Here is a 26,147-nt window from a genome sequence, read left to right as displayed (position 1 = left end):
CCTATTCCCCAAGATGATTGTCGTCGTACCCTTCGCGAAGTTTGTCGCTGCGGGACAGAGAACATCTCAGATTATATTGTTTTTTCTTAGCTGGAGGGCTTAAGTTTGTGGAAAGCGATGTCCCTCGTCTGGTCGGCCCAAAGGGGGTTTTTTTCTTCTGATCGGACGATAACGACCTTCATTGTCGGGTTATTTCTTTTTTAGCTACGTTAGTTCCCTGAGCGTAGATAACTTTGCTTGAAGGTTCCTCTTCTTTTTTGTCTTAGTTCCCCGAGTTTATTTGACTTGGGGAAATTATCATAAACAACATAATTTAGAAAAAAGTAGTATATCTATCCTTTGTTTCTTAATGAAAAAGATTACAAATAAATATCAGGAAGTTCCATTAACATTCAATACAAATTTTAATGAAAAATTCTTTTCAAGTCATCGTCGCTCCAAGTTCGTGAGACTTTGTTTCATGCATACTTTTTTAATTTGTACGCCTCAGATCCCGCCCTCTAGTTAATGATTTAGGGGTTTTTCCAAGTTTGGTCTAGTTTTTTGATTGCCTCTTCTCGAGCTGCGAGGTTGGCTTTCCTCAATACCAAATATCTAGGGATGAATGCTTCTTCTCAGACGTTTTTGTTGTGGTACTGGTTGTCCCCCGCTTAACCTCTTCTTACCGAAGAGTTGAGTTAGCCCAGCTTTCTTCTATCAAGTCCAATACAAGCATTATTCCTTCGTTATTTGCTTCATGCCATTCTGCTAGATTTTCTTCCTTAAAAGTAAAAGCGGTCAGACCCTCTGACTGTAATGATTGTATTTGACTGGCAACATTGATTCCATCCCGTGAGACAGCATGAACGGAGTTTGGCTAGGTTGATGTTGATGGTGTTGTTTAGATTGCCCACTGCACTGAGGGAAGCACGTCAATCTGTTTTCCTTTGGCTTCTTCTGCCTTCTTTCTTAAAAAATTCAAGATGATTTTGTTAGCGGCTTCTGCTTGGCCGTTCGTTCATGGGTGATGTACCGAGATAAACTTGATATTAATCCCTTGGTTTCTGCAAAAATCCCAGATTCCCTAGTCAGCGAACTAGGTTCCTTTGTCCGTAATGATAACAAACTGCAAACCACATTGACAGATCAGCTCAGTCTAGATAAAATTCCAAATTTCCTTTGTCATTATATGTGTGAGGCCCTTTGCTTCTACTACTTTGAGAAGTAGTCAACGACTTATTGCAGGAACTTGGGTTGGCACTTCGATAGCGGAAATGGTCTGAAGATATCAAGTCCTTAGATGGTAAAAAGACTTGGACTGACAATCGGATGAAGTTTGTGGGTTGGTTGGTGTCGCAATGGGTTGTATTTTTGACATTGCACACATCTACGGGAGTGCCCTTCTGCACCTTTAAGTAATGTCGACCAAAATTATCTTTGTCGTTGGATTTTGTGTGCTAATGTTTTCTTTGGAGTGATCCACATGACTCTGTATGGACCTCTCGGAGAATATCTTTGATCCCGCTTTCCCTGACGCACTTCAGATATGGGGATGCAGTTGATCTTTTGAATAATTTTCCTTCGTTCATCATATATTGAGCAACCTTAAATTGAATTTCCTTGGATCTGTAACTTCTTCGTCAACTTTCCTTGTTTTTAAGTAACGAATGTAGGGATCTATCCAGCTCTTCTTTTCTTCGATGGTCACCTCCATAACTGGCTGTTCTTTAATGGTGGGCCGATCAATTTTTTTAGGTGATCCTTCTCCTAGGCGAAGACTTCTGGATAGGAGGTCGACGATCTGGTTCATCTTTTTGACGTGTTCGATTCTAAAGTTGGCGAATCTCTCGATTCCAGCCTTCATTTTTTCGAGGTACTTTGTGATAACCTCATCCCTTGACGATAACTCTCCATTAACTTGATTCACGACTAGTTACGAGTTCTTCATCACTAGTATGTGCAGAGCTCACATTGGTCGCCAAGCGGAGACCTGCGATCAAAGTTTCATACTCTGCTTAGTTATTAGTTACTTAGAAATTTACGTCGACTGAGTGGTAAATTTTTTTTCCCAATTGGGCTGCATATGAACAGTTCGAGTCTCACTCTAGATTGGCTAGATGCTCCATCGGGGAACAGTGTCCATGTATACCCGCCGGTCGCCAACTTCTCAGCTTCCACTAGTTCAGAGAAATGCGCCACAAAGTCTGGGATAGCCTGCACCTTAATCGACTCTTGAGGAACGTAGGAGATGTTGAATACACTTAGTTCTACCGCCCACTTGAGTAACCTACCGGAATGTTCCGACCGAGTGAACAGATGTTAATGGATGGTCAGTAATGACTCGATTTGGGTGTATTTGAAAATATGGCCAGAGGCTACACACTGAAATGATCAAAGAAAATATTAGCCTTTCCATTATCGGGTACCTGAATTCAGCATCTCTGAGGACCCTGTTGGTGTAGTATACTTGGTATTGTTTCTCTAGTTATTCCCTGGCCGAGACTGAACTGACTACGTCTGGTTCCACCCCTAGTTATAGAGAATGTTCTTCTTTCGGTTTTGGACTTTGAATTAGAGGTGGAGAGGCGAGAGATCGTTTAAGGCTTGTGAAGGCTTTTTCACACTCGTCGGTCCACTCGGAATTTTTTGCCTTCCTTGGTAATTTGAAGAAAGCTGCACATTTAACCAGTTAGTTTTTGAATTTCTTTAGCACTCCTGGGGGTTGGGTTTTATGTCTTCAGTGGTCAGTAAGATATCCAAGGAATTTGCCTGCTCTAAATGTCATGCATTTTAATGGATTTAACCTCATGTTGAATTCTTAAGTGTTTGATAGGTTTCTTTTAAATCTTATATATATTGTGTGGCCGATCGACTCTTAACTAACATATCATTAACATACACTTCAATATTTTTCTCCTTTGATTCATGAAAATTATATTCATAAGACGTTAACAAGTCGCCCTAGCATTTTTTAGCTCAAAGGGTATAACATTATAAAAATAAGTTCCTTCACTGGTATTAAAAGAAGTTTTTTTCCCGTCAAAGGAGTACATGTTAATCTGTTGGTATCTAGAGAATGCATCCAGTAAGCTCAAGACTTAGTAGCCGATTGTTGAATTTACTAGGGCATCAATCCTCTGCATGGGGTTTCCGTCTTTCGGGTGGGTTGAATTCAGGTTGGTAAAATTAACACACATGCTCTGTTGTTAGTCTTTTGCGCCATCACGACATTGGAGATCCATTTGGGTATTACAACTCATGAATATAGTCTGTATTTTTCAGCTTTTGTCCTCCTCTCCGATGGGTCCTGCTTGTGTTGATGTCGAGGTTATGATCTTTTGCTTCACCGTTTTGGTTGATGGATTGATGTTAAACCGATAGCATGCCACGTCGATCGATACACCAGGCATTTCTACTGCTAACTAAACAAAAATGTCTTGGTTCCCTCAGAGAGTCTGGACCAGCAACTCTCTGTATCCTCCATCAAAAGCTTCACTAATTAGGAAACATTTATCCGATTCTCTGTCGATGGCAGGTATCTCCAGGGTGGTCTCATTAGTCTCGAGATTTTTTAAATTATGGATATCTATGGGGTCATGTTCCACATTGTTGATGGCTCGAAGGCAGCAACCCCGAGATTGTTTTAAGTTTTTTCTAACTGTGATGATTTCTCCATCTCCCGAGAATTCCACTACAACTTGATAGGTAGAAACTACAGCTCTGAAGCTATTTAGAAGCAGGTGGCCGAAGATGATGTTGTATGTTGGGGGAGAATATACCACAAGCAAACCCTCCCTTAATGTGAACTATTTTTCATTTTCTTTCTAGTTGACTGCAATTCCTATCTTTCCAAATATTTCTTTCCTTTAATCTGAAAAGCCATATAACGGACCAGTTGACACGGTCATCCGGTCGACTGATAGGCTCAGCTTGTCAAACATAGTTTTGAACAACACGTTGACTGAGCTCCCCGAGTCAATCAGGTTGCTCCCTACTTGATAGTTATTGATTACGGTCGTCACCATGATAGCATTATTGTACGGGTTTTCTTTTGGGGGCAGATCCTTGTTTGTAAAGAAAATAGTTGGATGGCTTTTATTCTTTGGGGCAAAAGTAGTGACGCAAAGTTTCCTAGTATGTTGCCCCTTTCGGTTGGCTCGTCGGGATGATTCAGTTCCCCCAAATATGGCGGGTGCTACCCCAGTTATATGAATGGCGTAGGTGTGGACTGGCCAATCTGGTACTTGTACAATTGGGGCTTTTCCTTGCCTCTAGGTCGCAGTTCCTGGACCCACGGACTCCTTCAACTTTCTCGCTTTGATTAACTCTTTAATCAGATTTCGAAGGTGTCCACACTCATTTGTATCATGACCATGATCTTTGTGGTACTTATAGTACTTCTTAGCGTCTCCAAAGAAAGCTCCGTCTTTCAATAGTGGCGCTTTCCTAAAAAGTTCCTTGTCCTGGATGGCGTTTACTATTTTCGCCATTGATACCCTCAGAGGAGTGGCCTTGGGACCTTTGTGATCGTATCGTGGTCGTTCATGGTGTAGGGCTGGTCTTTTATGATACTGAATCAATCATTCGTTTTGCCTCCTTGTCTGACCCCTTTGGTCGCTGTGATAGTCGGCTACATTGTTGTTGTGGGGATGATTTTTGTAACACGGGCGACTGGGTGGTCGTGTGTTCTTCTTCGGTCTCTACCCAATACTCTGCGGTGGCCTTTTCTGGAATCTCTGGTTTGGGAGCTCGGGCTTTGGAACGTGCTCAAACCGTTGATGTACTTGTTGGCCATCTCCATTAGTTCGGTTAAACTCTTGGGGTTCTGCGAGTTTGAGGTCGAAGCAGAACCTCTCAGACTTCAATCCTTAGGTCAGAGCGGCCTGGGCCTTATCGAATTTCAAGTCTTTTACCTCTGACATTTCTCTCTGAAATCGTGCAACGAACGATCACAAACTCTCATTGGTCCCTACTTAAGTTGACACAGGGAATGGACACTCTTCTTAGGCCTTTGGGCACTGGTGAACTGTGCCAGAAAAAGCCTTTTTGAATTCCGCAAAACAGGCAATTACCCTAACCGGTAGTGAGTTGAGCCATCTCAGAGCTAATGACCTCAACGTAGTGAAGAAAAGTCGGCATTTGAATGCGTCAGAGATCTTTAGCAGAACATTGGTGATTCAAAAGAGGTCAAGTGGTCATTGGGATCTGATCATCCCTTACAGGATTCCAAAGCTGAGAGTTTAAATTTCTTTGAGGGTTTAGCTCTCGAGATTTGAAGAGAGAATGCGTTCTCTAACTGTTGCAACATTTCAGCTCGCCCAAATTGGTGTCTTTCCACCATCGGGGCGGATCTGGTGTTGTCTTGGTACAACAAATTTCCCGCTCTCTCCGGGCATGGCTCGGTCTCCTCCCATTGTGTGTCGGCACTTCCTCTCGAGGAGGGTTTTGTGCTTCTCGTTGAACACATTCTCAAGTTCTGCAGTCCTCGTTGCACGAATTCTTCTACAATCTCCCTCGTACATCCTGCTTCCACTATCTCTCTGGTTGGTTTCCTCCTGTTGTTGTTGTGCTCCTCTTCTTGTTGATAGCATGGTCTTAAGCTTATTGCACCTAAAAGGATTTTGAATCCGAAAATATTAGGAAAACACACCTAAGGAATAGAGTGTCGTGGAGAAAGAGAAAAGAAAGAGAAAGACAGTAACGAACAATAAAAGCATGTAATTTTTATTCAAAAATTGAACCCCTATTTATAGAAATAGGGGTATGGGTTTTAGAATTACAAGTATATCCTCTAAGCATTAGTCTCTGAGGGGGGTTTTAGTACATTACATGTGTCAGATATATTAAATGACAAGTGGGCTTATCCGATCGGTGTGGGCCTAGACAATCAGTGGGTGCACACTCCATTGTTTTCCCTCGATCCACCTTGCCGGTTTTTACTCGGTCGTCATGTTTTGTTTTCGATCAGTTAGTTTAGGCCAGTCGTCAGGCTTTTTAGTGGCTCGATTATTAAGCTTGGCTTCAAGGGGCTCTTCTTGCTCTGGAGTTGTCGACCGTGGGCAGATTCCTTCATTCGTTCGTCATTTGACTTGACTACTGTATTGACTCGAAATTCGTGTTGACATATTTTTCGTATACAATTATATACCAATAATTAAATGGAGCCTTAAAAAGAGTTTCAAATACCTATAGAGAGCCAGGATGCAAGAGAGAAATGTGGAAAAGAGCAGAAAAGTTTTAGGAAGATTTGTATACATCACACATTCAATTACTTTTTATTTACATATCTCTCACACCAAAACTTCAGTTCTTACATACAAACCATCTTAACTATGCATGAAAGGTGTATTTCAGTTTTTAAAAATTAAAGATTTAGATGGTATAAACGTAAAAGCCAAAGTTTAGGTGTTAGATATGTAAAAACATAGGAATTGGGTGGTATGTATGTAATAATGTAAATGCCCCAAATTTGTTTGTTTCATGGTTCTCTTGGATGCAAAGGAGTTAACATTGGAATATTGGATATAGTTATTAGGTTTGCTCTCATTATGTTTAGAATAACAATGCCTATTTTCTACTTTGTATCATAATGCAGCAAACGAGAGCACTAGAAGGCGCCTAATTTTTTATACAGTGCTGGAGTATGTTGCGCTCATGCTTGCCAGCGTTCTCCAGATTTGGTACATTCGCGGAATGTTCAGCAAAACTGTAGCATACAACCGAGTTTAAGTTTCACATGATAAAAGTTATAGAATCTATAGTATTTGTCTTCTAATCCTGAGTGTAATTGAGTTTACTGTTATGAAGTATGTGGTGTATCTTTGTCTTCTCATTCAGAGCATAATACATTGATTTCAGTCTCTAATGACTAATTTTTTAATTAGACTGAGATTATGAGTTTAAAAATTATTCTGTAACATAGATTTTGTTGGGTTGAAGACAAATTTGAGTTTTTCTCATTTTGATCTGCAAAGCTTTCTGTGATATTAAGCTTGACATTTAATAATTTTGTCAGAGCATATGCGGAAATATTAAATTTGATATGTTGATGTGGTATGATAGGTGTGCAAATTTTTCAATGCGCTTGCATAATTCAATACATTCATATGCATTTTTTTTAATGTATTTATATTAGATAATTATGCATTTGGAGGTGCATTTATGTAATGCACTTGTGTATCTATTAATGCATTTACATATTTGTCAATGCACTTCCATGCACATTAATATAATTATATGGTGCATTTGCATGTTTTTCAAAGTGCTTGCATAAGAGCTGAAATTTGTTTTGTGAAATTGATGTAAGACTTGAAATCAGCCGAATTTTTTTATCTTCTTATTCTGTCTTCTGCCTTCAATCCTTTCAATCTAGGCAATTTTTCTCTGTGGCACTTTGATCGAGTTTTGCACTTTTGCATATCTGAGTGATGCAAATATTTTTATTCTGAAGGACTTGATGGAAATGTTGACCAAGATGTGTAACATCATGCGTTGTGGGTGCACATGCTGTTACTTGTGTACTCATTGTTGGCGGTGGGGAGTATAATTGAAGGTTATAAAGTTAAGTAGGACCACATACACACACTCCATGCATTCACAATTTCATATGGAGAGAATGAAGAGACCAATCATGTGGATTAGTCCTCCAATCAGTTCAGTCAAAACCCAAAATTCAAGCATATATATATATATATATATATTTCCATACATACATAGTCCATTAGTCTTAATGTATAAAGTGTTGAGGGACCACTATATATACCACATGGGTTACAATTCATTGCATTTGCATCTTGCACTTTAAAATAAAGCTCCATTCCTCAAAAGAAATTTAAACAAAATAAAATAGATTCCACTTTGCTTTGGTGGTCCAATCACATACTCTAAACAAACATTTGTTATAGTTTCTTCCACTTTTATTGGGCCACTAAGAGAATTTTCCTCCGTGTTTAAAATTAATAACTCGAATAGTTAGGATTTGGTTGGCCATCTTTATCAGCTCAGCTGCATCTTCTGTACTAATATCAGCTCAGCTGCATCTTCTGTACCAATATCTGGAGTCTTTGGTTTTATTTCTTTTGCCTTTTCTTTAATGCTTCCTTTGGTACATTCAACTATTTATCATGCTTCTTCCCTCTAATAGAAACTACATATATATTGATGCGTGCTAGAAAGTTTGTGGCGGTGGAGTAATGAATTATCGTCTTAGTGTTGCTGGAAGATTCATCACACACACTCAGATAAAAGAAAATAACTAGTAGAGACACTATAAATTTTTACATAAAAAATTTTTGAAAAAAAGAAAAACCACGAGGTTTGGCTCAATTGAAATGACGTTCGTGGGCCGCAGGGACTGAAGTCGGGAGCTGCAGGAGTTGTGGACCACGTAGTCCAAAATGGTGAGTAGTGGTGACGTTTGTAGTCTGCAGGGTCCAAAGTTGAGAGTTCAGAAGCTGAGGACCACAAATTTCGTTGTTGGTACATGGGTCCAGATTCGGGAGCTGCATGAGCTATTATGGACCACATAGTTCGTAATTGGTCACATATGATGTAGTGGTGAGTAGCAGTGACGTTCGTAGATGTGGGGCCCAGATTCGGGAGTTGTAGGAGTTGGGGACCGCATAAGTCGTTGTTGGTCACATTGGTTGTAGTGGTGAGTTGTGATGACATCTGTAAGCCTCTGTGGCCGGAGTGTGGAGCTGCTTGAGCATATGCAGGGTGTCTCGTTACACCATCTTCGAGATGCATTGTTGCACCGTCTTTGGGGTGGCATTCCGGTATTCGACATGATGCGCCGCTTTGTTGTTGTTTCATGACTCCATGATGTCAGTTGTCACTTCACATGGTGCTTCGTTGCAAGGAGTGGGTGGCGACCAATGTTGATCGGCGACATGTAGAGAAGTGGTGTTGGTCTTTAGCTCATTCTCCAAGCTTCAAGCTCTTCCTCGGGATTCAAGCTCTCTCTCTCTTTTCCTTAAGAGAGGTGTGGGGCTATATTTATAGAGTTCTGAGTGTAATTAATACAAGAATATGAACAACTTTGATCAGACGGAAACTGATTCGACGGCGTTTGTTGAACATTTGAGTGTCTTAATTATGTCGAAATTGAGTGATCTTAGGCTCATTAGATTTTTCTTATCGAGATGCTCAATTCAACTATGAACTCACCGAATTTGGCGTCATTTTGACATTCCAAATGTGTCTGGAAAACTTCCAAATATGGTTTAACTTCTTGATCAGGGCTTGATTTAGTCATATATATATATATATATATGATATTGTCTCTAAGGATTAGCTCGTTCTTTCAGCCCATGCTCACTTACATATATATATATATTTATATGTGTGTGTTTATGAATATGTGTGTATATAATACATTTTATAATACTCACTTATAAAGTATTTTACAAACTCCTCTTCATCATTCTACAACTAACCATTCATGCTTGCAGTAATAACTCATGCATGTGTTAAGATCTTGGAGAGATTCTAAGCTTTTAATTTTCTTTGTTTATAATAAATTTTGTTGCGTACCAAAAGGTTTGTGGCTGTAAAGAAATAATTTAGCATTATAGTCTCGAAGAAAGATCTAATACACACACATATAAAAGAGAAATAAAAAAAGGAGACTTCTCAATTTTTTACGTGAATAACTTGAAAAGAGAAAAAAACATGAGTCTGACACAGCTGAATATTTCACTACATAATTGTGAGTAAATAGACGCGCTCTCCTCTTGAATTGGAGAAAGAAGAATTACAATGTTGATGTAAAATAACAACTTTGTAATAATAGTTATGATGGGCCATAAGGCCATAGTCGATTGCTATGCTAAACGTGGTCAACCTTGAATGTTGTAGATGGTAGCTGGTGGGGCTAGCTAGCCATAAAGGCAGTAGTTGAAATTTGTGGTAATAATTGGTCATGCAAGTCGTAGATGGTTGCTTAAGGAATGTCGATTGACCACAGAGGTCGTAGTAGAGAGTTGTAGGAGCTGAGCCACATATACTGTAGTTGGCGGCATAGGTCGTAATGAGGAGTTGTCATAACGTTTGTAGGACACAGAGGTAGGAGTTGAGATTTGCATGAGTTGTAAGTTATATAGGTTGTAGTTGGCCACATGGGGCATAGTGATGAGTTGTAATAATGCTTAAAGGCCGTTGAAGCTGGAGTTTGGAGTTGCATGAGTTGTGAGCCACATAAGATATTGTTGATCACGAAGGTCATAATAAGGAGTTTTAATAACGTCCGTAGGCTGCAGTAGAGAGCAGAATTGGGGGATGTGTGTGACCATACTGATGAGTTGTAATAACGTTTTTAGGTCGTAGAGGATAGAGTTGGGGGTTGTGTGAGCTGTGAGCCATGTAGACCATAGTTGGTCATGTAAGTCATAGTGATGAGCTGCAATAATGTAGGCCATAGAGACCAAATTTGGGAATTGTGGACCACGTAGGTCATAGTTGGTCACATAGGTCGTAATGGTGTGCAACAATAATGTTTGTAGGTCACTGACATGTGTATCAATTACACATATTTTGTGCATTGATTCTCCCATTTTATTTGTTTATATTACGCTTGGAGGAAGTAATTTTGTTGTTGTTTTGCAGGATGCATGAATGGGGATCGATCTGAGCTCAAAACGAACTAATCGAAGCAAGGTCCTGGTCTGGTGCCTAGACGCTGGCCTAATTGTGTTTAGGTGCTACACTCTGTCTACAGAAGTGAAATTTCTCAAGCAGCTGGAAAGTAGAAACCCGAAGGTTAGTGCCTAGAAGCCAGACAGCAACGCTTGGGCGCTGGCATGTGCTTAAAATTGTCCAAATTCTCGAGCGCCTGAAAAGTGAGTGTTGGGCTAGTGGCGCCTAGATGCCAATCAACCAGCGACTATGCGCTACAATTTGGGCTCTTAGGCGCTGGAAGCCCTAGGCTGAACCTTTACCAGCAGCGCCCAGGCGTCGAGCTAGTGGAGCCTAGGCGTCGGGACATGACAACAGATAGTTTGGGTGGTTTGGATGCAGTGTTTCGCGGGGGGAGCCAATTTAAATGATGGTTACAAAAATGAGGGGTTTTTTCCCTAACTTTTCTGACATCTTAGAGAGTCAAACTTTTAAGGAGAAGAACAAAGATGATCAACTAAGTGGAGAGAAGTTAGATTTAAGAGAATTCTGAGTCTTGTGCTTGTATTTTCATCATCTCATGTGTGAAGAAAGAGACACAAGTTTTTTGAAGTTTTTACTATGTGATTTTATAATATTCTACTGATTAAGACTTCTATAATTGAATTCTTCTTTAAATCAAATAAATATGTTGAAGTGTTCAATCATAAGTAGTGAGTAGCTCTCTCATTCTACCTTAACTTGGGATGGAAAATAAGATTGATGCGTGTGAATATTGCTGAAGATTTTGTGTGTAAAATTATTTGATGATGATTAACTTTCTGAACTTCTTTTGCTTTTTATTTTTGCCAAATGTTTTGTTAAAAATCGTCGTGAATTATGAATCTCATATGAGATCGTAATGAAATTGACTAAGTTAATCACATTAATCTAATGAAATAGGGATATATCATTTCGTTTAGTGATTGGGATAGAAATTTGATTTAGGGAACTAAATTTGATTTCTAGCCAAGCTTCCTTAGATCACCAGAAGAGTATAAGGAAAAGTTATGCTCTCGTTTAACATCATCATTCTTATCATACTTTCACATGAAAAGTCTTATTGACCCATTCCAAGGGAAAACATCTTAGTTACTTGAAAACCCCTAAAATTTCTTTGTTAACAACATAGGATCTTTAGAACTAGATAACTTAGAACTGGTCATATTAGGATATCCACTATATCATCATTTCAGGACAGGGCTAATGATTGTAGGCTAGAACTTTTTCTATTTGAATTTGTCTCGCTCCCTATGGGATCGACATACGAAACATTATGTATACTATTAATATGTCATCTATACTTGCGTGAGCCGCCTGTGATTTACCACACTTGGAGTGTGTCAGCCGTAGAGGCCTGAGTTGGGAATTGTGTGAGTTATGGACCATGTTGGTCGTAGTTTGTCATATAGGTTGTAGTGGTGAATTGTAATAACATTTATAAGATGTAGTGATCAAAGTTAAGAATTGTTGAGTTATGGACCATGAAAGCCTTAATTGATCATATAAGTCATAGAGGTGAGTTCTAATAACATCTACACGATATAGAGGCTGAAGTTGAGAACTGTGGGCCATGCAGGTTGTAATTGGTCACATAAACCGTAGTGGTGAGTTGTAATATTGTTCTTAAGCCGCAGAGGCTGGAGTTGGGAGATGTATGAGCTATTGGTCATATAAGTTGTAGTTGGTCACATAATTTGTTGAGAAAGTGACTTTATGTTGGGTGCGTTGGTATACCATCTTTGGGATGCATCGTTACACCGTATGAGGGACACATTATTGCTCCATATTAGGAATGTGTTATTATTATACCATTATCGAGGTATATTGTTACACCATGACATTGGTCGTTATTGTGCACGGTGCTCCCTTACTCCGTAATGTACATCATGACTCTGCATCGAGAAAATAATGATTCCAGACGACCGCATATCTGAATAACCAATCGCCAAGCTTTAGCTTGGATCGTCGGGCGCCACCTCATCCACATATGAGTTGTATATCAAGCTATCTCCCGATGGTTGACCGTCCGGACTAGCATCATCCAGACAATTTTTTTTCCTCTGCATGAGGCTTCATTGCAACGAACATGGCGGTCATTAGTGGTCGATGGTGGTTGCTTGGTCGGCAAGCTGTGGTTGACTAATGTCAGCTGCTATGGGAGAGGGAAGCATTCACCTGGTCTTCAATCTGAAATGACATTAGAATTCAGCTCCGTCCCCCTTCGATCTCCCTTCATAAAGAAGACAAGATTCTATTTATAGAGCCTGCAAGTGCCTCCTCAATAAGAAAGAATTATGGAACACTCCATGAGATAGCATTGAGAGATTCTCATGATCAGAAGATATTTTCTGGGGTATTTAAGTGCCTTAACAACGTTAGAATTGAGTGATCTTATGTTTCTTGGTTTGGTCTTGTCAATACGCTTGATTTGACAATAAGTTTGTCAGATTTGAAATCCATTTGATTTTCCAATCAGGAATCTATTTTGAAGTTTGGATGGTTGATATGTTTATACATAAGAATTGGGTTGTCCCTATCATTTAACTTAACATATGGCATATATAACCAATACTATTTTATTTTATTTATTTAATTACTTTTTTTTAAATTAGAAGCATGATCAGCTTGTTTAACTTGTATATATAAGATGCATTTCAGATGTGTAATGTCTTGTATAATATTGGTTCACTACATTTTGTAGTGATTAGAAAAATAATTGCATTTTGCAGATAGACAATGTGATCAAATACGCAATATGAACTATTATTAGATGTCCTTATCTTAATTTGCATTATGGGCGTCTTTAATGCTTTCACAACGACATTTTGTTTTGTTTTTTGGCAGTGTCTGCATTAGAAAACCTTTTCTAATTCAAGCATTGCTTTTAATTTAGACTCATCTTTTTAAAATTTGCTGATTTCTTTCGCCTTATTAGAACAACCCTCCACAAATTAATTTGCTTGTTTTTTGCTCTTGGTATATTCATCAGAAGATCAAGCTAGAAACAAGAAATGCTCATTGAATAGGAGGTTTAACTATGTGACGTAATAAATATTTAAATTATTTTAATATAATTTAACAAGTATAATATTAATTCAAAAAATAATATTTTAATTTCAGATAATATTTTTGAATTTTTAAATAATATTCTAAATAAAAAATTAAAGGCATGATATTTATGTCAATTTTGTCAAAATAAAAAGATTAAAATTACACAATATTTAATGTTTTTATATACATATATATATATGAAGAATAAAAGCAGGAAAACCCTAGATGCCCTTGTGCTTTGATTCTTGTGGCTAATAATTAGAGTATAATCTTAAATATTATGTTATGCCTTGGGACCGCAATTCCATCAATCAATTAATAATCAACAAAGTCAACAAGTCTTCGCATTGCACCCAAGTAAAACAGGAAATTCACCCTCCCCCCATTTAATTTCTTCTGCTTCCAGCAGCTTCCTACATATTTTTTCTTGTAAATATATTTTATATTTATATATATACCCATATTCGCATATATTAAAAGTTTAGAACTCCAAAGCTCGCTGTATCTTATCTCTCTCTCCTTTGCCTCACCTTTGCTTCTTTTTTTTCTGTGCTCCACAAGCAGCTGAAGCTGCCAGCATGATCTGAATTCTCCATTCTTTCTCTAAATCATCAAAAGCTCAGATCATGTTGCAGTTTCATCTGCTGATAGGAGCACATGGGAAACCTAAATTACAAGCCTTTAATTTCCAATCTCTCTTCTATTTTCCGTTTATTTCCTGAAATGAAAATAATTTAAAGATTCATTATGAATCTGAGATAGATTGCTGATTTGAGTTTTTGCAGTCTGCGTTGCTCTGATTTGTCCAACATCCACCTCACAAAAGTGTTGCAGGTCAGATTTGCTTCATCGGCACAGGAACCTTCATCTCTCTTCGATTCAGTACTTTTACTCCATTCCAAAGATAAAATTCATGATTTAATTGCTAATTTTCTCTCTTTTTTCCTTGCATTATTTTAGAATAAGATACATATATATATATGTGAAGATGATTGCTAAATAATTTTAGGGTGGAAGAAATGAAGAAAGATAAGCTCATGTATCTGCATGGTCAGTACTTCTGATATCTTTCCTGCCATATCGAGGACTACGACATGCTTCGTTCTTCTTATCTCTGTGAGTTCCATCTTATATGTATATGATGTTTTAATTTATGGAATGAAGTCATAAAAGCAAGAGTTATGAACATTAGTTGATATCAACATAAGCTTTAGTCTTATCTATTTTATATCTCCGGGCATGAAGAGTTTCTTTTATGTCATTAATTTGTCTTCGAGATTTGTACATATATCCAGTTTACACGCATGCACATGGGTGCATGTGCTAAATGCATAATTAATATGTATGTGCACTTGAATGCTCAATCAGATCTTCACCTTCATACAGTCATAAATTTATGTTTAATATTTGTTTGAAGAATCTCCTAGTTAAGAAAATAGTATAGATAAATTTAATTCAGGCTATTGTCCTGTTTTCAAATTTTTTTCTTGTGTAGTACTGGCACAATTGATAGAACGAACACTAATCTTATAAATAATTTAAAAGTTCAAATTTGCAAGTTATAATTAGATTTATCTCCATCCATTATGATTTGATAGTCATAACTTTAACGTTACGTTACAAATGGGCTCTCATATTTAAAAATGATAATTATGTACGTAAGTATCTCACCATATCTCAAATTAATGAGAAAGGCTAATTATAACTCCTTCTCTCTCTATCTCTATATTTCCGTGAATGAACTAATTTTCCCTAAAAGGCTTGTCTAAGTTTCCTTTGGGGATTTGGCTGCTTCTTGCAATTCAGGAACCAGTTCTTATGAACAGGATTATCCTTAATTATTTCCATTGTTTTTTAATTAATTTTTTTAGGTTAGTTAATTCCAGGCTTAATTACCATGTCAAACCTTGATTTTTCAAATGGATTCCAATTGTATATAATTAATTATCATGACAATGGCATGACATAATTATTCTATTGATTAGCTCAATCTGATCATAAACAGCTTATATTTGATGGTTGAAATTTTTCTCAAAAACTATTTTTATTTTCAGGCTATCAATCCTAATAAATTAAATATTTGGTTACTTATGCATTATGAACTTTTATCTTTATATTATATTATGGTACCATCTTATTTTAATGATGGTGTTGGCAACTACATTTTTTTGTCTACTTATTTATTTTATTGGGACCACACAATTCTTATATATTTATCCTTCTAACAACTAAACACTCATATTTACATATATATCACTCATGCACTTAATATCATATCAAAAATATTACCATCATTATCTTTTTAAAAATAAATACACATTTTTATACATAGTTGTATGACACCAAATTAATACAAGTGTAATGTCAAATTTGAGGTTTAGCCTTATTGTTAACTAAATTATAAGTTGATCTTTTAATGTGTCCTTCAGATTCAATAAACGCAACTATATTAGAAATTAGTGATTAGAGTTTGCTTTGAATCTGGGTTTCCTAATTAGAGAGAATACTCTCTACTAACTTCTCCACAAATTTTGCACACCAGTGGCCTCATTTCCCTCTCAAGGCATGGTGAATATTCAAACCTAGCACCATGGGATATATCATTCATCTTGTTTCCAACAAATTTGCTACATATTTGAGGACAAAAGACACATATTTTCTTCCTGTATGTTTTATTCTCATTAATTTCTAGATCATTTCTTTAATCATTATTCCTTACTTTTTTTTCTACAAAGAAGACCTCTAGGTCTCTTGTGAAATGAAATATTTCTATTTGTTGTCTAATTTATGGCCTTGCATCAATAATTTGGCAGGCATTTTTTTTTATTTTATCAATTAGTTATGTTTATTAGCTATCATGCTTTTTTAATTACTGTGAATATTTCGCATCACTGCATGTAAGAAGTTTTATGGCAATGGAGACATTTTTACATCAAGATTTTGAAAAATAAAATAATTATGATGCTTGATTCAAATTAATATATGATGCAAGTAAATCTGAAGAGCATTACTTTTTCTCTCAAAGGGAGAAGACGTGATAACAAATCAATGCACTCAAACAAGATCTCATATAATTATAATAAAGCTAGAAGTAGTGGAGAGATAACAATGATCCTTAAACAATATTAGTCGGGTTACAACAGTCAGAAAATGACAATTAGATAATAGTGGTTGGTGGTTGATGATAGCACAATTCTAGTCAAATGACCTTAGTTTTACAATAATTGTCGAGTGACAAAAATCGTACACATGCGAATGTACTGTGACATTACGTGGCTACTGTCAAATAGTGATAGTCAAACATTGTGGTTAAACTACAACCACAGAAAGTAGTGGTTATTAGGGTCGAACTTCTGGTAGAATTCCAAGAATCTAGGACTATCTGAGCTCTATCTAAATTCAATTACAACTTCATTTCATGTAAAAAATAGAATTTTATTTTCAGTTTTTTTTAAAAGTGTCATTTTAGCAAATCTAATCGAAATCTAAAACACTGATCACATGACTAAACATATTAATTTCTCGAATCATAAACTATTCTTTCGATTTGACTATAAGCATATAAGACTCAAAAGTTATTGCCTATATAGACTCAGATCAAACCACTTTTAATTTTTGCGAGTTCATCTTATTAAGAAGCTCAATTCAACTATAAATACGTTGGAGGCAAAAGTTGAATAATCTTAAGTTTCATGAAGAAAATTTGCCGAAAACATTATGTCTATTTGCATCGTATTTTAATTTATGGGCATTGTTAAATTATCCTAAAACATTATGCCTATTTGCATCTTATTTTAATTTATATTAAAGATGTTTTGTGCATATTTTATTGTTTATTTTAAAGCATTTGTTAGATAGTGTTTTGCAGATTGTTGCAGGAAAAATTAGCAGCATTGAGCTTCAATTGTAATTATATAATTTGCAATTTCAGTTTCTTGATTATCATGTTAGTAAGTTTCATTTTTAGTATATATTAAGCATGGTGTTATCTTAATATTTTTATGCCCATTAAATTTGTGATAAAATAAAGAGTTAATATTTAGGGATTGTTTGAGATCACTTTTGTTTTTATTTTTAAAAAATAGAAAACAAAGCAAAGACCTCATTTGTTTGTTGTTTTTCTATCTGTTTTTTTTTTACTTTCTTAAACAAAAATGTTTTTAGGATATCTTAGAAAAAAATGAAACATAAAAATAAAAGGGACATCTACATACATACCGCCTATTTCTTATGTATTTATATAACTAACACCTTAAATTTAATATTTATATTCATATCACCCAAAGATTTAATATCACATAAAAGACTTTATTATTTTAAGTTTGTAAAGAATGCAATACACATTTTCTCACATAGATTATATTTTCTTATTTTTATTTTTATGTATAAAAATAGAAAAATTATGTGTTTTCAAGTTTATTTTTGCTTTATTTTAAAACAAAAACAAAAAAAACTAAAAATAAAAGCAAAAAATAAAAAACAAAAGTGATCCCCTAACTTATGTGGCATCTTAATATTGTAATATTTGTTTGGAATTAATCTTATGTAGAGACCATATATTTATTTTATTTTTAATGATGAGCTAAAATAAAATATATACGCTAAGCTATAAATATGTTCATGGTCCCGAGTCTCTCTCTCTCTCTCCCTCCCTCCCTCGCTCACACACACACAAGAAAAATTATTGCATTAGGAGTCTTGATGCAGTTTTGCATTATACTCCGATCAGGGTCTATCATGTGTACAGACAAACCCACATTTGTAAAAAAAATAATTTAAGACGTAGGTGGACATGTATGTACACGTGACAGACCTTAATTGAAGTTCTGATGCAAAACTGCATCATAACCCCTGATGCAATAATTTTTTCACACAGGCCACATTAGACGTGGAAGGTCAGTAACCCATTTTTTGCTACTTTATGGATTCAAGTCGCTTCTAATTAGATTTCTTCGATGATTTGACATACATGAGATCCGGGTATTTTGTTGAATTTCCATTAAGATTATTAGCGGTCTTAAACAAGCTAATTGTATTCATATAAACATCATTATTAATTATTAAAATAAAAGAAAAGTGGAACACCAATAAATTAAGATAGTATTTCTTAATATATCTTTGAAAATGCTGCAAATTAATGGATGGAAAACAAAAAACTACTTTGTATAATTAAAATGGGACAAGTTAATTATCATAATAATGCCTTTCCCCATACATATATTTTTCCTGTTTATCCTTTTTTTTTTTTTTTTTCAGAAAGGCCTTAATTGGCTAGTACAAATGGTAGGCCAAAGCATGCGTGTTTGATAAAAAAACACCCAGCTTATAATCATTTCCTGGTGCATGCGTATAAGTAACAAATTGATTGCATAAGCATGAAATGATATTATTTTAATGTTACGTGATTAATTAATTATGATTTGTCTTAATTAAGTGATTTGTCAGAAATATTATGAAATATGTGTACAGATTAGCCTAATCATTACATTGAGTAGGCGTGATTCATTCCTGTCATCAAGCACTCATTTGTTTGCTTGATTTGACAAATAAATTGGAGAATTAGGGTATGTTTGGGGCAGCTTATTGAATAATCTGCTGATAAACTATGTGTGGTAGCTAATACAAATTTTTATTTTTTTGGAAATGTCAGACCGGTGTGAAATCACTGTTTTCAACGTTTTAAAAACGCATAAGCTGTCAAAAAACAATTTACTCAAACAGGTTAAGTGTATTCTCAAAACTCTACCGCACCAACTAAGTGGCCCCAAACGGACTCTCTTCGTTATATAAAATTAGAATCTTAAGAGTTAGTTTAGGATTAATTTTACTTTTATTTTTATTTATTGTATTTTTACCAATTTTTTCTCTTTATTTTTCAAAAATAAATGAATTTGAATTTAAAAATATTTAAAATATCTAAAAGTTTTGAATACTTTATTTTTGAATAGTTTATTTTAAGTAGAAATATATACACAATAAAATTAAAGTTTAAAAAAAAACGCATAAGCTGTCAAAACGCGATTTACTGAAACAGGTTGGGTGCATCCTCAAAACTCTACCGCACCAACTAAGCGGCCCCAAACGGACTCTCTTCGTAATATAAAATTAGAATCTTAAGAGTTAGTTTAGGATTAATTTTACTTTTATTTTTATTTATTGTATTTTTACCAATTTTTTCTCTTTATTTTTCAAAAATAAATGAATTTGAATTTAAAAATATTTAAAATATCTAAAAGTTTTGAATACTTTATTTTAAGTAGAAATATATACACAATAAAATTAAAGTAAAAAAAAAAATCAGGTCCTTAGTTGCACTAGAACTCAAAAGCAAAATCACTTTTCCAAAATGTTAATAATAATACATACATTTATATTTTTAAATCACAAAATATTATATTGTATAAAAGCAAGCATATTTAGTTACTAATTGGCATAGATGCCATTAGCTGTTTTTATTCTTTGGTAGGGCCAAGCAAATCTAATTAGAAGAAAAGTGTTATTAATATAATTAAGGTAATATATTTCTTTTATTATCTTTGTTACATATTATTAAAAAATAATGTTGGCGATATATTCTCTTCATTTCATGTTTGTCTTCTAGCTAATGTCGCACAATATAATAAGTTAAAACTGCAATAAAATTTTCTTATGAAATTCAGTTTTTGTTTTTACGTTCCCTATTTCTCCGTAAGGGAAAAAATAGCTAAACTTCTTGGGTAAGCGATGAATTAATTGATTGATGCTTTGGAGACTAGTTGTATTTGTTTGTGTGTATGTCTATCTTTATGTCTGTTTGTACGTGAATATGCAATGTCTGTGTGCGCCTATATGTGATGTTATGTGTGTGTGTGTGTGTGTGTGTGTGTAGACTCCATACTTAGGGTTAGGGATATAAAGAATGAAAAATATAAAACTAGCTTATAGGTCGTATAGTACAGAGTCTGAGCAGACTCATTGCCGAAAAGCTGGTTGGTGTGGATTGTCATGTTGTTAATAAATAATGTTATGCATGATGACAAATTAGAGTTCTCTTTCTTCTGTCTCGAACAACTGCTTGGGAGCTGTAGGAGCTGGGAACCGCATAGACTGTTGTTGTCACATGGACCGTAGTGGTGAGTTGCGATGATGTCTATAGGCCTTGGGGATGAGAGTAGACAGCTGCATGAGTGTACGCAGGGTGCTACATTACACCATCTTCATGATGCATTGTTGTAACGTTTTTTGGGCGGCATCCTGATGTTCGGAATGATTTGTCGCTTTGCAAGTTGCTTCGTGACTTCGCGACATCAATTTCATTTCGCACAGTACTTCATTGCAAGGAGTGGGTGGCGGCGAAGTGACGTTGGACTTTAGCTCATTCTTAAAGCTTCAAGCTCTTCCTCAAGCCTAAACGCCCCCCGCCCTTCACTCTTGAGAGGGGTGTGGCTCTACTTATAAAGTTCTAAGTATTATTAATGTACAAATATGAATCATTTTGATTGAATAGTCCATAAAACTTCCTTCGATTAGACAACATTTGATTGACATTTTAGTGTCTTAACAATGTTGGAATTGGGTGATTTTAAGCTGGTTGGATTTGTCTCATCGAGACGCTCGATTTGACTATAAGCTTGTCAGATTCGACCTTCATTTTTCCTCACAAATATGCTCCAAAAGCTTTCAAAAGTGGTTTAATGATTTGATCTGAGCTTGATTTGACTCTGATTGGACCAAATTTTATACCATTGGGCCTGTCTCATCACACTAGTTAGTTTGACTATAAGTTTGTTGAAATCGGACATCTGGATGACTCTTTATTAGAGTTTGGAGTGGTGAAAGAAGATTCTCAGCTTAGATGAAGTTGGAGCGGTGAATCAGAGCTGGTTTCACTAAAGAAGCTTAGGAGGTGATGGAGACAACAAAAGGAAGCCAAAGGAGATGATGGTGCGTAAGAGTCGTGGTTCGCAGGAGTCCTATTTTATAGCTCGTCCGCTTTAGCGTTGGACATAGTCGGCGCTAATCCAACACTATAGTGTTTGATTAGTGACTTGCACTCGACGTAACTCGCTCCCGTCGTTTCATCTCGAGGTGGAACCAAGAGACGACGCTAATTGATGCTAATCGGTTGCTAATTTTGCGTCAGAAATATTTCTGACACTTATTTACAGTTTTCGTGTAATGTGAACCCTGATATACTCTGTAATAGTTAGAGCGACAAGGCAATTGGTGAGACGGGAGAAGCCAAAGGCTGTGAGGATGGCTTTGGAATTAAATTCTTTTAAAAAACCTTTATAAAACTATATATATGTTACAATTAAACATCAGGAGATTTGATGGTTAAATTGGTAGTGAGCTCAAGGTGTCTTTTGAAATTTAGGGCTTTAGTGAGAGTGTCGACCGGTTGGTCTTGCATCACAATATGGTGTAGCATGAAGTGTTTTAGCTTTATGTGATCCCTTATGAAGTGGTAATAAACTTCCATATGCTTTGTTCTGGCATGGAAAATAGGATAGTGAGCAAGCGCGATAGCGGAGGTATCGTCGCTGTAGAGGTTGACAGGAGATGATGAGAGCCTTATAAGTTCTTATAATAGTCAATTGAGCCATAAGATTTCAGTTGTATTGGTGGTCGGAGCTTGACATTTTGCTTCTGTGGAAGACCGAGCAATAGTATTTTGTTTCTTGGATGACCACGAAATAAGGGTGGAGATGAGATAAATGCAGTAACATGTCGTGGATTTTATATCTTGGTTGTCACTTGCCCAATCTGCATCGACATATGCAAACAGAGAAAGTGATTCTATAATAATAAATAACTTATGATTGGGTGTGCCTTTGAGATGGTGTAATAATCTGTTAAGTAGTTGAAAGTGAGCGGTATTTGGTTCACATGTATATTGGCTTAAAAATTTTACATTAAAAGTGATGCTGGGTATTGTTACAGTAAGATATTGTAGAGCTTCAATCGGTTTTCTATAGTAATGTGGATCTAGGAGAGGTGAAGTGGGAATGGAGAGTTTAAAAGGTTGAAGTGATAGTGGCTTCAAAACAGATTTGGATTGCATCATTCCAGCTTTGGTTAGCAAATCCGACAAACATTTTGTTTGATGTAAACAATAATCGTTAACAGTTTTGTCTTTTTGCAAACCTAGGAATTGAGATAGATGACCAAGTTCTTTTAGGTTAAATTGTGCTCCTAACTTTTGTATCAAGTTAAATATTTCAATTGGTGAGTTTCTTGTAATTAGAATGTCATCAACATAAATAAATAATTAAATGTGAGTTTTATCTAGATTGTAAAGAGGTAATAAGTGATCAAAAGTGTTTAATTAAAACTTTTGAGTGCATAGAAAGTTGCAGAAGGTTGAATACCACTAACATGGTGTTTTTTTGAGATCGTAAAAGGCTTTATTTAATTACATACATATTGTGGATGATTTTTCTCTTTGAATCTAGTAGGTTGTGACATGTATATAAAGTCTTCAAGCTTCCCAAACAGAAATGCATTTGAGACATCTAATTGTTGTATGTTCCATTTTAATGGTTGAAAATTTAGCAACAGAGCTAAAAGTTTCATGAAAATCTATAGTTGGTTGTTGCTTGAAACCTTGAGCCACCAGTCCTGCTTTATGAAAAGCAATGGTTCCTTATGTATCATACTTGATTTGGAGAGTCATTTACATCCTAGAATATTTTGATTTGAGTTTGGAGGAATAACGGTCAAACTACCTTGTTGTTAAAGTGCTAAAAATTCACCCGACATTGTTTTACTTATGTGAAGTTTTGCATGGCTTGTTTCAGTGTGATGGTCGAGTCAAAAGTTGTGTTATGTAAAAGGAAGAATATTTGGAAAGGTTTGATCTTCCCAGTTTGGGAGTGAGTAATCATGGGATGGGTTCTGGGCGAAAGATGTGGAATAGGGGGATGGTAAAGCATGCGTAATGGGTGAGGGGGAGGTGTCGGTTGTGCATGCTTCCCATGGCATCCACCTTCTATGAACACCATATTTCATCGCAAAGCCCCTTTGTGTCTTTTTGGGTTATAGTCACCGTCACAAAGGCTATCAATGCTATGATATTTAACAGGAGTTAATAATCATATCACAACATGTTCTTTTCAATGAGGCTTACTTCCCTGTTCAACCTCACGCCCAACCCTCACCCACCAACGTAAATTTCAAATAGAAGAGGAGTACAAGCAACATGTCAAGAATTTGAGAGGGTAAGGGATATGAATTTCCTTCATCCTATTTAAGAATTATTGAGAGGAATGAATGAGATGTGGGGTGGTGGAAGATGAAGCCTTCATTGATCTTGGGGCTGCAACAATCAGTTGCTCTAATACTATATCAAAGTGGGAGAGGAGGAAGAAACACACAAGAAAGTAAAGAAATAATTTTTAATCACTATAATTTTATATATTAAATGACTTATTTATAAACCACTAGAGTGGAAAACTAGTAAATTTGATTATATTGAAGTCCAAAGCACTAAAAAGATTACTTGATTTTTTTAATACCTTTTTGAATCTAATATAAGCTAGAGTTGGTATGTGAGTTTGTCATGTTAGCCTCATATTAAAATTTAACATATATATATATGGATAAATGAAAGTGTTATAAAAATAATCACAAGATTTATGTGAAAAACTAAGAAAAAAAATTTTAGTTAGCTTAGCTCTGTTAAATAATTCACTATGTACATTAGGTTATAAAAATTGTCATTTCAGATAATTTGAGAATATATGATTATAAAGTTGCGAAAAATTGATTATCTCCTATGATTATAATAGTGATTATAAAAGTAGTGGAGAGCGATGATGGCTATCAAGTCATGATTGTTGAGCAACACATGTCCATGAATAATCATTAGACAATGTCAATGCAGAGATGATAGTTAGGTTTAAGTGGTGATAATTGGGAGTTAATAATGTTGACCATCGAGTAGAGCTTTCGAGTTTTTTCAATCTCTAAGCCTTCTCCAATTCAAACATATCTCACTAACAAATTCTCTAGCTATAATCCATTTCAAGCAAATTCAAAAAGTTAGGAGTAAAATTTGTTAACATCTCTACAATTTAGAATCACTTGCAAAAGTTAGTTATGAACTTAGGTTGATATTTGGCTTAGAGTGATGAAATTGAGATAATTAAACATTGCCAAGAAATTTAATCAATATTAAACTTGGCACTCACAACAAAATGATTAACATGTGATCATATAAATTAATAAATTTGGATAAGGCATTTCACTTTAAGGGTTGCGTATAACCTAGTGAATGTGCCACTTAAATGACTAAAAGCTGCATTTATATACATAGTGCCCAATTCCTATGTATCTACATTTGTCACACTAAATTTTACTTGTTACAATTACACCATCAAAATCTTTCATATCACGTAACTAGACATATATTCTTCCAAAACATTATTTTTTGCAGTTTGCATACATACCCCTCATTTCCTATGAATGTATGCATCTAACATCTAAACTTCAATTTTTACATATATGCTACCTTACTTAGGCATGAAGATTTGCAATTCACTTTTTAAATTATTTAAAAAAGTGATATTTTTTATGTGATTTGAAAGTTGTAATTCGTATGAATGTAAAAAGTAAAATTCAATTGTTAGATATGTAAATACATAACATGTGAGTGGTATATTTGTACATGCCTTTTTTTTGGCTGATTTATGCTTTAGATCTTCATTTTTGTTCCTTCGAAATTCTATCTTTCTAGTTCATTCAAAATGAATTTGGGACTAAAGGCAATCAAAACAATAGCAAGCATTTATCTCTTAAGTGGGATTAAAGCCAATCTAAAATTAAATTCCGGTTTTCTTAATTCATAAGACATTAGTATTGAAATGGTTAAGAGGTTACTTCAGTTTCCTTCCCTCAAAAACTATAAGACTAAAGAGCCATTTTGGGTGGTGATAGAGATAAGGTGCTGTTCAAATATATAACTACATATTATAAATTATTTTTAATTTTTATACATAATTTTATTTGGGATTTACATACCTGCTCTGATATATTTACATCTCTAAAATCTAAATTTTCATTTTTACATACAATATATATATATATATTAAAATTTTGACATGACATAAAAATTTCGCTACTTCTAATTTTTTTTAAACTGAAATAGATCCTAAATGCATATGTTTTTTTGGGAAATTTACATATATAGCACACAATTCTTATGTATTTACATATATATTACCAAAAAAAAATTATATTTACACATATAACATTACGGTGTTTTAACTTTTTTCAACATACATGAAAAGTTGTATCATTTTTCAAAAATTATAACAACAATATGATATTAAAAATTTGAATGCTAAGTGTGTAAATATGAAAGTTTAGGTGTGAGGCATGTAAATACTTTCGACTATGTGCTATTTAGGAAAATGCCCTCAATTTTTAAAATAAAAGTGTGATAAATGTAAACATCAAAATTATTTTATATATATATATAT

The 26,147-nt window shown here is 35.2% G+C and overlaps 2 protein-coding genes across 3 annotated transcripts in view; both read left to right on the top strand.

The window, feature by feature from the left end:
• Nucleotides 1-6,938, top strand: part of LOC110024307 (transmembrane emp24 domain-containing protein p24beta3-like) — a 43,661-nt gene extending 36,723 nt beyond the window's left edge. The window contains exon 4 of the mRNA XM_020724196.1: nt 6,575-6,938. Within this exon, the coding sequence (XP_020579855.1) occupies nt 6,575-6,708 (134 nt within the window). The 3' untranslated portion in view covers nt 6,709-6,938. The remainder of the gene's footprint in view (nt 1-6,574) is intronic.
• A 7,238-nt stretch (nt 6,939-14,176) lies between these two features.
• LOC110024324 (peptidyl-prolyl cis-trans isomerase CYP63-like) overlaps nt 14,177-26,147 on the top strand; it is a 45,332-nt gene continuing 33,361 nt past the window's right edge. The window contains exons 1-2 of one of the 2 annotated variants that reach the window (XM_020724225.1): nt 14,177-14,520; nt 14,696-14,802. The gene's annotated coding sequence lies outside the window, so the exon portion shown is untranslated. Of the gene's footprint in view, nt 14,569-14,695; nt 14,803-26,147 lie in introns of both variants that reach the window. The other variant, XM_020724226.1, reaches the window with a different exon arrangement.

Source organism: Phalaenopsis equestris, unplaced genomic scaffold, assembly GCF_001263595.1.
Source record: "Phalaenopsis equestris unplaced genomic scaffold, ASM126359v1 Scaffold000251, whole genome shotgun sequence".
NCBI lineage: Eukaryota > Viridiplantae > Streptophyta > Magnoliopsida > Asparagales > Orchidaceae > Phalaenopsis > Phalaenopsis equestris.
The sequence above is the reverse complement of the archived record's forward strand: the minus strand, read 5'-3'. Positions and strand labels throughout refer to the sequence as shown.